Here is a 12693-nt window from a genome sequence, read left to right as displayed (position 1 = left end):
CCTAATGGAGGACTGGGATGGGACTCCAAGGGCGCCGCTTAACCGGTTACCATGGAAACACCGCGCGCGTTAACACTGTTTCCCCCCCACTCCCCGGCTCGGAGCCGCCAGACGAGGCTGAGGCGCGGAGTCGGGGCTCGCGTTCCCGGACAACCGTGGCCCAAGACGCGATCAGTGAGGAACAGCTTCAGTCCGTCCGTCCCTTACCTCCCGTTCCGGCATTCGCAATGCCCGCGCGACCGTGACGCACTTCCTGAGTCCCCCGCTGTCCGGTACATCACTTCCGACTTCTCTGTCCCGCGCCTTCCCCCTCTCGCGAGGTTTCGCCGTGCCTGGTTTTGGGGGGGGGCCCTTTCAGCGGGGTGAGGGGTAGCCGGTAATGCGGTGGCCGGTGCTGAGGTGTTGGGAGGCGAGCGGGAGATGGACACCGGGCGTTTCCTGGGCAAGGGGGGAGAGAGCGAGCGGAGAGAGCGGCGCCATTTTGGGATGCCCCCTTCTCTCGGGGAAAGAAACCAAATGTTCGGCTCCCCGCCGCAGCAGAGCGTCCTTCCCGTGTGAGGCGGAGGGCTCCCTCACGTCGGGTCACCTCGTGTGAGCCGGCGGATCCGGTTACCGTGGAAACCCCCCCGCGCACGCGCTGTGCATCCCGGACCCGCTACTAGTGTAAAACACCGCAGAGTCCCGTCCCTCCCCCTCACGGCACGTTTGTGCCTAGTCCCAGCGCGGCGGCCTGTCCGCTGGGCAAGGCGATCCGCCCTGCGGCTCGTCAGCGGGGAGCCTCACGCCTTTGTTTCCTGCTTTCGCGGCACGAGTTCCTTGGTGCTGCACCTGTCCAGGAGCTGTTTGCTGCTTCTCTCTCACTCAGACCAGGAGCTTACTCAGAGGTATATGCTCCGAATGAAGTCCTCAGCCGTTCTGGGCAGAGGGGTTCGTCTAGGGCCAGGAAGATTCTGGGGCCGGTACATATTTGTAATAGAAGGAGGCATGTGGTTCTCGTAAGATCCTATTTAATGCTCTCATAGAGCCCAGACATAGGAAGAGAACGTTAACAGATCCAGTACAGCTGCCTGTAAACCACCCTGTTAATACCTGTGACGTTTTTTGCATCTCCTGGTACCACTAGACAGCTGTTCTATAGATTCCAAAAAAAAAAAAAAGGCGCAAAACCATCCGTTTCCAGTCAATTACAGGTACTCTCCATTTCTAGCCAATCACAGATGGTCTTGTGTCTATACAGAAATACCCTAAATCATGTTTCACCAGATACTGGAAAATATGCAAGATAAAAACAGACAGTGCAGAGCTTCAGCATATTTCAAGATCTGACCTCTTTTCCAGCCAACCTACTAAAATTCTTTTTCAAGAGGTATTCAGACTAGTGGAGATTGCAGCTTCTGCTGGCTTTGTCTGGGAAGCCTGTCTTTGTATTGAACTTATAATGAACAGATGTGAAATTACAGCTTGCTGAGTATTTGAAATTTGCAGCAGATTCACCAAACACTTCCATGTCACTCGAAGGATTTGTCTGTTGATCTCAAAATCCAGATGGCATGTTGAACTTGATCGATGTTGGCCAGCTCATTGGCCCTGGATGAGTCATTTGACATAGTGATACTGCTCATCATATCTTCTGGATTCATTTTGTAACAGATTTCCAGATTCATGAAAACTGCTATCAGTGGGTAGGTTGAGAGATCATACCCATGGATCTGATATATTTGATGTTTTCAAAAGTGTCTCAAATGATTTCAACTTGGATTTAGTGAAACTGGCTTCTGCTACAACTGACTGCATCAGCTGTGAAGGGGAAAAAATCTGGATTTGTCTGTCTTCTGAAATAACACCTGCAATCTAATAAAATGAAGAGCAAATTTCTTTTCTGCCACTGTATTTTACTTCAAGAAAATTTGTGGACTCATATGTCCAAAATTGATACTCTGAAAAACTTGATGGATACTGTGATCAAAATTATGAATTTCATTCCAAGCAGTGCTCTGAACCATTACCAATGTATGGACTTTTTGAAAGAAATTGAATCTGAGCATTCTGAAATCTATTTTGCTAATGTGCAATGCCTGAGTTGTAGAAAGGTGTTTAGTGGTCCCTTGCCCTGCTTACTTCAGTCAGAGACCTTCTTATTGAGAAAGGAAAGTTGGACAGTTTTTCTGCTATTGAAGAGAAGCAGTGGCAATTTGATTGGTTGTTTCCTGAGTGGTATCATCTGTCATTTGAGTCAACTCAATCTGAAACTCCAGGACAGGGGGAAGCTGATTTATTATATGGTACAGCACATTTGGGGTTCACTTCTAAGGTACAGCTATTCATTATTCAGATAAAAGCGGGAGGATTCACTCCCCAAATTTGCAGAAAATTGCTGGAGACACTCAATTTGAGTGAGATGACTTTGATTGTCAACATTATGTGAGATGGCCTGAAAACCTGGCAATGAAATTCAGCCAGCATTTTACAGATTTTGAAAGCTTCATGTTGGCATTTCAATTCACGAAAATTCCATTGCTAATTCTCACACCTTGTCAATTTGCTTGGCCTGGACAAATGTTTGTTTGACAAAGATATACTCATACTTCAAAGTCAGCTCGATCAGTCAAAAAATGAATCGTTTTTGATAACGTGGGATGCACTTTTACAACAAAATCAGTTTGGTATTTTGAAAACTACAGTCACCAAACTTTTTTCCATGTTTGGTTCAACATGGCTTTGTGAAGCATTGTATTTTGTCATGACATACATGAAGCTGAAGTACTGGTTGTGGATACTTTATGAAAATATGGAGGCTGAGTTGAGGTGCGCTGTCAGGGACAAGATTTTGCCTGGTTTCAGAGGTTTAGCAGTGAAAATAAAATGTTGAGTATTCCATTGATTGAATTTCTGTCAAATGTGATGATTTCTGTTGATAAAAAGCAATGTTGAAATGTTCTGTTGGTGTTAAAAGACAAGTATTGGTATGTTCGGGAAGTCTCACAAAATTATTTACATTTTCAGAATAATTTGGCTAGTTCACTATAGTGGTTGCTGCTCCTGAACTGGTTGGACAGCACCATACTATAAAAGTGGTGGGAAGAAAAAGTATAGAGTGAAAATTTGAATTTATTCTCTATAATGAGTAGGGGGGGCACCCAGTATCCTTTTCATATACGTTGTATCTCTTTATATCCACTGACCATCACATACAGCCCTCACCTAAGGCCTCTCCAGCGCATCATCAGTGATCTGCAACCCATCCTGAACAATGACCTTTCACTCTCACAGACCTTAGGAGGCAGGCCTGTCCTCGCCTATAGACAGCCTGCCAACCTTAAACAAATCCTCACCAGCCGCTACAAATCACAAACCAGTGACTCTAGGCCTGGAACCAGCCCCTGCAACAGTCCTTGCTGCCAACTCTGCTCACATATCTACATCATTGACATTACCACAGGACTTAACACCAACTATACCGTCAGGGGCTCCTTTACCTGCACATCTACTAATATAATATATGCCATCGTGCCAGCAATGCCCTGCTGCAATTTACATTGGCCAAAGTGGACAGTCTCTCCATAAAAGAATAAATGGACATAAATCAGACATCAGGAACGGTAATGTACAGAAGCCTGTGGGCGAACACTTCAGTCTTCCTGGACATTCAGTGGCAGGTTTAAGGGTGACAGTTCTGAAACAAAAAAAATTTAAAAATCAAATGGAGAGAGAAATCTCTGAGCTGCAATTTATTTGCAAATTTGACTCCATTAACCATGGATTAAACAGAGACTGGGAGTGGCTCACAGTTTACAAAGGCAGTTTTTCTGCTTTGGGTGCTAACAACTCCCCATTAGACTCTGACAAAGGCTCACATCCCTCTGTCTGATCTGACTTGTTTTTTCTTCTTTTGATAAGTACTGTTGATACTGGGCCATTTCCACCTTGCTGAATAGACCTTGTCAGATCTGGCCCTCCCTCTTACTGGGACCCCACTCTTTAAATACCCCTCTGAAACCACCTCCCCACTCAGGCATCTGATGAAGCAGGTCTTTGCCCACAAAAGCTTATGCTCCAAAATATCTGTTTGTCTATAAGATGCCACAAGATTTCTTGTTGTTGTATTTCTTTGTAATTATTTATTGTTATACAATGCAGAATAATGTAAGCATTCCACTGAATTGTATTTTATTTGCTAAAATTTAAATTAATATAATAGCAGTTACTGCTGTCCTAGCAAAAACATAAATGAGTCAGCTTAAGCTCTTGTTCAGGGACTGATGTGACTCAGCATTCCTGGACTTTCTCTTATCTTTCTTCATGATTATTTCTCTGCACCATTTACCTTATTTGACCAAATCTGCAGCCCAGCATTGGCAGGGTTCTTCCTATTAAAAACGATAGTAATACCTACTATGTCACAGTGCTTTTGTAAAGCTACCATATTTATAATTCATAAAGAATTTTAATAAACTTGGAGCTCATATAAATGTTCTGTGTGCCAGAAAAGAGTTCAGTATTTGCATATTGTAAGATTAGTGCATTTAAAATCAACACATGAAAGCTGAAGATGGATGTTTTATCTTTTACCAGAGGTAGATTGATGAGCGAGTGGATCATGCAAGATGACATTTTTGGAGAAGCATAATTACAGGATAAGACATTTTCCATTCACTATAGAGATGCAGAGACCATCTGTTCACGATTCCTGCTCCTGGAAAGTAAGAATCTTGGGATGTAATGAAAATGAAATCATAGATCAGATCAGCCATAAAAGCAATGCCAATAGTGTGAAGGTAATTTTTTCTTCTTTATAGACAGAAGAGCAGATTAAAGATGCCAGTCACCATCCTCTTGAAGAGGCATAATGGTTCCCAGGGTAACCAAGTTGAGCTTTTGTTTGACCGCATTATTGTTCAGTTTCTTGAAATCTAGATGGGGCCAGCATCCTTTGTTTCTTCAACTTTTCAGGAAGCACCTATAATAAATTGTCTTCCTCCTTTCACGGTTTAATGTTACTTACAATGGATCTATATAAAAGGTGGATGTATAAATATCTGTTTTTGCAAAAGTGGAAACATCTCTTTTCACAAACTGGGAAACTGAGGATGGGAGGATAGGGGATTTGCCCAAGGCTATACCTTGTCAGTGCTGGAATCCAGACTGACCTGTAGAAATTCTTAGCTTTCACTTATGTGCTCAGGCTATAAAGCAATGCATCATTTTTTTGTTTGCACCCTCTAGTCATAATGATCCAGGTCAGGACTGACAGCTTTTTTTAAACAGGCCTTTAACCAGTTTTAGATGTATTTGTCCCTCTCTGAAAATGCTGTATTTGTAATACACTGACCTTTCCAAAAGAAGGCACATTGGAGCATTTCATATTGGATTGTGGTTTATGCAGACTAGACTACAAGATGAGATGACAATTTTTACCTGCATTTTGTAGTGATTTCCTTAAAGTCTGTGATTTGTACAGATAAGACAATAGGAAGGAGATTCTAATATGCCCAGAGAATCCAGGCTTCAATTCACCCGGTTGATTTGATACAGTTCCTCCTCCTGATCTAGATCTTTTATGCAACTTAGCCTCATTTGCTTTCCTGTCTGAAATGCACATGACAGGCACCAAAAATAAATCAGTCAGGATGTCCCAGTTGTTTCTTTTGTCTTTAGGGAGACATTTTTCTGATTTAAACGTGATGTTGCTATCACTGTTTTTTTGTTTATTTGTTTGTTTTTTTGTTTTTCCCCCTTTCAGTTTCTAAAGACACTATAGGACCCTGCAGGCTGGGCTCAGCTGGATTTCCTTCTAGACAATCAAAGAAGAAAGTTAGAAAAAGCATGTATTACTTATTAATTTTATGATGTTATGGTGTCAGGCTAGGTGCACTGTCCTCTTCCAACTCAGGACAGTATCTGAGGTGGTTAGGAATTTTCAGGAGACAAATCCAGAGATATCCCTGAAGACATAAAAGCTCTAATTGATTATTTTGATCATCGGCGTTTACAGACCACCCTGAAAAACAGTCATTAAAAATGGGGACTGAAGGTGATGTGTCTGCTCTGTACAAAAGAGGACAGTGAGAGGAAAGGTAAAACTCAAGAATGGGAGCACCATTGTTGGCCAGGCTCCTATGGCTGTCAGCAATTTCACTTTGAGGTAACTGAATATTGGTTGATATAATCCATCAATTCAACATCTATTTGTTATGAATAGATCAAGGGTTATATTCTCAGGTGTGTCAAAATGAATCTGCTCTTGCCAGAAGGTGTATTATATCTCCTGTACCCCTAGTTCTGGGTGCTAGTTTGACTAGCTGCACCACTTAGTGCAGCTTCTGGGATGCTTTACATTCTGTCAGGACTGTAGTTACTCTGTGTATTGTTGAACCTTGTTGATCTTAAAGCTATACTGCTTAGCAGCATGATTACTTTATACCCATGAGCCGTGTCTACACGTGCACGCTACTTCGAAGTAGCGGCACTAACTTCGAAATAGCGCCGTCACGGCTACACGCGCCGGGCGCTATTTCGAAGTTAACTTCGACGTTAGGCGGCAAGACGTCGAAGTCGCTAACCCCATGAGGGGATAGGAATAGCGCCCTACTTCGACGTTCAACGTCGAAGTAGGGACCGTGTAGTCGTTGCGCGTCCCGCAACTTCGAAATAGCAGGGTCCGCCATGGCGACCATCAGCTGAGGGGTTGAGAGACGCTCTCTCTCGAGCCCCTGCGGGGCTCTATGGTCACCGTGGGCAGCAGCCCTTAGCCCAGGGCTTCTGGCTGCTGCTGCCGCAGCTGGGGATCCATGCTGCAGGCACAGGGTCTGCAACCAGTTGTCAGCTCTGTGTACCTTGTGTTGTTTAGTGCAACTGTGTCTGGGAGGGGCCCTTTAAGGGAGCGGCTTCTTGTTGAGTCCGCCCTGTGACCCTGTCTGCAGCTGTGCCTGGCACCCTTATTTCAATGTGTGCTACTTTGGCATGTAGACGTTCCCTCGCAGCGCCTATTTCGATGTGGTGCCGCGCAACGTCGAAGTTGAACATCGACGTTGTCAGCCCTGGAGGACGTGTAGACGTTATTCATCAAAATAGCCTATTCGATGTAGGCTTCACGTGTAGACGTAGCCATGGTATCCAACCTGTTCTGAAGCAGTCAGCACTACAGCAGCTACTGCTAGTGTGAACTAGCCACATTATTCTGAAAATGTAAATAATTTGTGAGACTCCCAACACATACAGTTCTTGTCTTTTAATGCCAACAGAATGCTCTGAAAATTTTTGGCTTTTGATTTTAAAAAATGTTGGTTTTGAGTTTATATTTTTCAGGCCATCTGGCACCACTCAACCAGCCAAATAACCACACCATACACCGTAGTAGTGGTGCTCAGTGCACTGCACGTCCAACAGACAGATCAAACAAACCTTCACTGGTTAAGTCCTCTTGGAGGACAGAAGTCTGAAAGGTGCTGCACTAATATTAGCTTTAGTGACACAAAGGCAAAAAAAATTAAATATTGCATTTTTCGGTATTCTCTAAATGAAACATTTTGATTTTTCAATTCAAAACAATTTCTTGTTTAGAAATATTCTTTAATTTTATTTTTGAAAATTTAGAAACATTTAGAAATACTCAGAATGATTCCACCTGACCTTTAGGAATTTCCTGCAAACCAAAAGTCCATTATTCATCCAGCTGTAAAGAAGACACTGCCCCATGTAAAATTCAGAGTGGGATTGTGATTCCTGAGCACCTCAGTGATATGAGGTCATATTCACACTGCATTGTCCTTTTGCATGTTGCAGCCTTCTTCACAGCATTTCCTAGTTACCTCTTCAGGACAGTGCTGAGAGAAGCAGATCCTTCCTTGCCTTCCACTCCTACTTCGGAGTGCTAAGAATATTAACCTCAATGTCATGGACAAATTCAGCTGTGTGACATTCTGCTGACTAAACAACTGTTGTGTTACTTCCCCTTCCCAGCTTCAGTGTTGGAGAAGGTGATTAGGTTTTACGTTGTAAATTCAGTGAGTTGGTAAAACCTGTAAAGTCCATTGAGATCAATTTGAAGGAAAGGTGCTAAATAAATACAGGATCATTAAGACTTTTATCATTCTATTGCCCATAATAGAGAATCATAGTAGTCTACTTTTAATTTTCTGTTTTCTGATACTTGTGATGTGAATTTGGATCCTAAATGTAAGTTGTTGTTTTTTGTTGGGTTTGCATATATTTCACAGGCTAATGACTACAGTTTGTACTCTTTACCATCAAAGACTGGTTTCCATCTTTATATCTAGTTTTACCAGCTCCTAGGCAACCAGCACCGTATGTACATTATAATATAATAAGACTTAGAGGGGATTAATGTGGACTCCTATAGAGATGCAGAATATATTGGTGAGGCTACTCCTGTCATCAGGAAGGATAGAAAATTTCAGGTGGAATTTTCTTCTGAAATTGATCCTTTGAGCTGTTTAGACTAAAAGGAGAATCAGAGACCTTCTGTTTGTGATCTGCACCTTTCCTGTGGTGCATAGTTGGGAGCTCTTTTCAGCAAAACTGAAAGGATGAGGTGCTAGGAAAATACTTCTCATAGGGCAAGAAGTCCAGGAAATTTTAATGATAGATTAAAAAAAAAAAGACACATTCTTAATGAGAAAGTCTGAAGGACATGCATGCCACAAACCAGTTTCTCTACTGATTCTATTTGCATACCCATCATTCCCCATAATATGCTTGATTAGTCATCACATGCCATGAAGGCAGAGGGGGACCAGTCATATCAGTGGAATATACACATCTCTTTTCCTGAATCTCTTTATAAAATGCTGCAGACTTTTTTCCCTGTCTGATACTTTCAAACTTGTCCTAGCCAAAACTGGGACAGCTTAGAAAAAAAAAAAAGAGTTTGAAATAGGGAATTAAAAATTACTCAGAACATTAGACATCTGTCTACAGTCATTATTTTAATATTATTTACTAAAAAGTTTACCTGGCAGTGCTTCATGGAAGGAGGCTGAGTGTGTGGGGAGTGCAGAAGTCAGGGTAGGGGGATGAGTAGGGGTTCAGGGTGGGGGGTGCAAGAGTCAAAGTTGGGGAGTGAAGAGGGGCTCAAGATGGGAGGTGGGGCACTAAGGGCAGGGGGTCAGGTGTGCATGAGTTAGGGCAGCAGGTTGGGAGGTGGGGGGGGCTCAGAGAAGGGTGTGGGAGAGCAGAAGTCATGGTAGGGGGTTGGGAGTTGGGGGGGGCGCTCCGTAGAGGTGGCAGGAGCCATGCTGCCTGGCTGGTGGCTGCTCCCCAAGGCCAGCTGGGTCAATGGGAGCTGTGCTGCCTGACTTCTCCCTAAACAAGAAGTCTTGTAACACCTTACAGACTAACAGATATTTTGGAGCATAAGCTTTTGTGGGCAAAGACCCACTTTGTCAGATGCATGAGTACAGGGGATGCCCTTGAGGGGGGTGCACTTCTCCCTGGGGCTGGTGCACTTGCTACCCCCTGAAGTCATTCTAGAGTATAATTGTCTCTGCTATCAGAGCCCTCTCTTTGAGTTTGATGGCAACAATCGATTCCAGGAATATCCCATTGTCCTGGGACCACCAAATCCTGACCTTTTTTTAAGTTATAACAGGAAACTGAATCCATATTTGGTGGTGCTAGCCATATAGGGGGTGCTGCCAGACACCAGGAGACCTTGATTGCTATCTGAGATGACTGCTGGAAAAATCTGAGGCTGTACAGACAGAAGGATCAAGCCCAAGCTGGGAGGCTGTCTATAGCTTGTGAGAAAAGGTGATGAGAACTACTGTTAAGGTAAGACATTTAACTTAACAAGTTTCTTAATGTATTCACTGGCAGGTTTTGTTTTGCTCAGTAACTTACTTTGATCTGTCTGCTATTGCTTGCAGTCATTTAAATCCCTGTTTTTATACCTAATAAAACCACTTTTGTTTATTAATAAATCCAGTGTAAATAATTGTTACCTGAGGGGGGTCAACAGCTATTCATATCTCTCTTTCCCTGATAAAGGGGTTGAACAACTTAAGAGCTCCTTCAGTATAAATAAACGTTATGCATACTGAGACCAATTTATCTGGGGTTTGAGTCCCACTGAGGCTGTGCACCTGGATACTGTGTCACATCTCTTTGACTGAACCTGCCCACAACTAAGTGGATGTCAGTGTCTGTTGCTCTGCTATGGGTTGTGACCCCAGTTCTGCCATTGGTGGGGGAGACCAGAGATTCTCTCTCAGCAGGTCAAATGGGTGGGGTGCTCCAGAAATCAGGTAAGTGGGCTCAAACAATCAGTCCATCAGGTGACAGTCTCAAGGGCATCTCTGTGACACAACCCATCACACACAACTCCCCAATCTCTTAGAAGGAGCATCATAACACATTCACTTGTTAATCTGTCCCATCCCCTCCTGTGTGCCATAGAATGGCATGTAATTATGGCAAATGCTACAAAGCTAACTTACCACCTTGAAAGTGTTCCATATTCTTTTAAATAAAGACAGTCATAAGCCTGGGATGTGGAAAGAAAAAACTAGATCCTTTTAGATTGGTTGAGTAAATCAAAGAAAGCATTGTTATCTAGTAAAGAGCAACAATTATTCCATCTGCATCTGGAAATAGGGAAATGAGCTATTAATGCCTGTAAATTATTACTATCTAACTTTAGGCTATTGGTCTCAGATACAAGCTTTTTGGGGATTTCTTGGGACTACTTGTTAACGCTGGGGACTTTCAGCCCAGAAGGTGGGGGTGGCAGAGCTAGTCCAGCAGATGGTGGCTGGTGGGCTGGGCCCAAGGCGGCACACTGACGGTAGGCCTGGGTAGTGCGCAGATGCTACTGTCAGTCTGAGTGTGGGGCCCTGAAGGTGCAGTGACCAAAGCAACCGCTTTGCACACCTTGTCCTAAGGGCCTGGGGGATGGCTGTAGTTGCTACAGCCATGAAACAGGCAGTGGAAGGAGGGAAACAAAGCATCCAGACACGCCACAAAGAAACCTGTTCTATAGCCCAGCGTTGTCCAGATTCCTTTTGTTTGCAGATATATTAAAATTACTTCCTTGAATTTAAATTTTAATTTGTACTTGTTTCTTGTAAGTTGTTCTTGATAGACACCTGTTTCCCACATCCCCAGCCCCAAACCTGACACTAGGACAAACAGGGATTGGAGGCAGAATTTAGCAGCAGGGGAAAATATCTGTCTTTTCAATTTCCTTTGAGAGGCAGGTATTGTCTGTGACTTTTGTACTAAGCAGTGCTGTCAGTGGCTTCTTGAACAACCTGTAGTTCCCTGCGGCTGCTGTAACAGCTTGGGAATGTCTGTATTGCAGCATATAGGATAATCTGGGGGTGTTTGAAGAGGAAAGATAGGTGCTGCTAGCAGAATAATCTGAAGGACCTAAAGCTGATGAGGTTAACAGTGATTAAAAAATGCAATGAGGATTATACAGATGTTCATGTGACAGATGGGGGACCTGTTCTACCTCCTGAATGGGTGTGTGAAATAGACTTGGAAACAATCATAAAACATAGATTGTATTGACCCCCTGTCAACAAAATGTAAAAGTCCAAATACCCAGAAGGAAAAAAAAATTAGTCTTGGATTCAGACGGCTTGAGTCTCCTCTCCCTCACTTCAGTTTAACAGCAGTGTAGTCCCACTGACTCCAGTAGACCTTCTGGTTTACAAGTAAAAAGAGAATCAGATGTACAGATGTCCATTTTTCTCAGGTCACTCTTCCCTTCATGGTCTGTGTTAAAGGAGCTGGATAGCTTTTTGCTGGTTCTCCCAGATGCCAGACATGTTCCCTCAAGTGGTGGTTGTCTTTGAGAGAGTTTTTAATTTTTAAAAGGAAAAATAAATTAAATGGATCTGCATATTAGCTTTTAATTGTCCAAAAATCAAAACAAACAAGAAAGTGCCGGGCTAGTCCATCTACAGCTGACAAGGGAGGAAAGGAGAGAGAAAAATCTCTTTTCGCAGAGCCCAAGATTGGGTGTAGCTGCTGGCCCTCCCCCCTCATTGATTCTCTCTGTATTTATAGCAGTAAAACTCTGGCTCTGGGAAGATTCTGACATCAGTTATCCAAGAAAGAAGGCCAGATTCGCCAATTAATATTCTGAACTGGTGACCCCCGTCTGTTTCTTCCCACCCCCTTCTCTCAATCTCCCTCTCTCTCCTCCCTTCAGATGGCTGCAGCCCCCTACCGCTGAGTCAGTTCTTCCTTTTCCACAGCATTGCAGCACTTCAGCAGAAAGCCAGCAAGGCGTTCTCTCACTCCTCCCTACTGCTGCATCTCGCCTACAGCATCCACTCTGCTCTCCACCTCAGCACCATGGCAAGCACTGTGTCAGGTAGGACCAGCATGGATTTTTTAAAAATCAATCTTTTAAAACTTCATTACTGTTATTTATTATTGTTTCCAGTGTGGATTTTCCTTTCACGCTAGGAGAGTTCTCAGAGGGGCAGACAGCTGGTTTGGCAGCATTATCTTTTTTTCCCCCATTTGATGTATGAAAGCTGGGTGGGATTTTGTTTTTCACCTGTATCCACAGTTGTTAAACCTGCCTTTAAAAAAAATTCCTGACCTTAAAATGTGGCACTGAGATACACTTGGTGCATATCCGATAATATTGCTTTTTAAATAATATTTTGTGGTTGTATTATATGGAAATTTAAAAAAATCATCTTGTCATTTTGGGAAGAA

General features: G+C 43.3%; 2 protein-coding genes and 2 long non-coding RNA genes across 5 annotated transcripts in view; 2 read left to right on the top strand and 2 right to left on the bottom strand.

The window, feature by feature from the left end:
* The window catches only part of RTEL1 (regulator of telomere elongation helicase 1), a 161489-nt gene extending 161262 nt beyond the window's left edge, over positions 1–227 (bottom strand). Inside the window, exon 1 of the mRNA XM_075011522.1 lies at positions 208–227. The gene's annotated coding sequence lies outside the window, so the exon portion shown is untranslated. The remainder of the gene's footprint in view (positions 1–207) is intronic.
* Positions 228–512: 285 nt separating this feature from the next.
* LOC142022071 (uncharacterized) lies at positions 513–6433 on the top strand. Of its 2 annotated transcripts, none has more exons than XR_012647847.1 (4): positions 513–884; positions 4573–4700; positions 4797–4858; positions 5741–6433. It is a non-coding gene; the product is annotated as an uncharacterized LOC142022071 (long non-coding RNA). The 2 variants fall into 2 exon arrangements; XR_012647846.1 differs by lacking the exon at positions 513–884 and adding an exon at positions 2181–2311.
* LOC142022070 (uncharacterized) overlaps positions 2302–12693 on the bottom strand; it is a 46514-nt gene continuing 36122 nt past the window's right edge. The window contains exons 4-5 of the long non-coding RNA XR_012647845.1: positions 4570–4693; positions 2302–3673 (exon numbers count right to left, since the gene is read on the bottom strand). This is a non-coding gene — a long non-coding RNA (uncharacterized LOC142022070). The remainder of the gene's footprint in view (positions 3674–4569; positions 4694–12693) is intronic.
* STMN3 (stathmin 3) overlaps positions 9252–12693 on the top strand; it is a 29697-nt gene continuing 26255 nt past the window's right edge. The window contains exons 1-2 of the mRNA XM_075011540.1: positions 9252–9789; positions 12176–12340. Of these exons, the coding sequence (XP_074867641.1) occupies positions 12322–12340 (19 nt within the window). The 5' untranslated portion in view covers positions 9252–9789; positions 12176–12321. The remainder of the gene's footprint in view (positions 9790–12175; positions 12341–12693) is intronic.

Source organism: Carettochelys insculpta, chromosome 17 (assembly GCF_033958435.1).
Source record: "Carettochelys insculpta isolate YL-2023 chromosome 17, ASM3395843v1, whole genome shotgun sequence".
Classification (NCBI taxonomy): domain Eukaryota; kingdom Metazoa; phylum Chordata; order Testudines; family Carettochelyidae; genus Carettochelys; species Carettochelys insculpta.
This window is presented reverse-complemented; position numbering and strand designations above follow the sequence as displayed.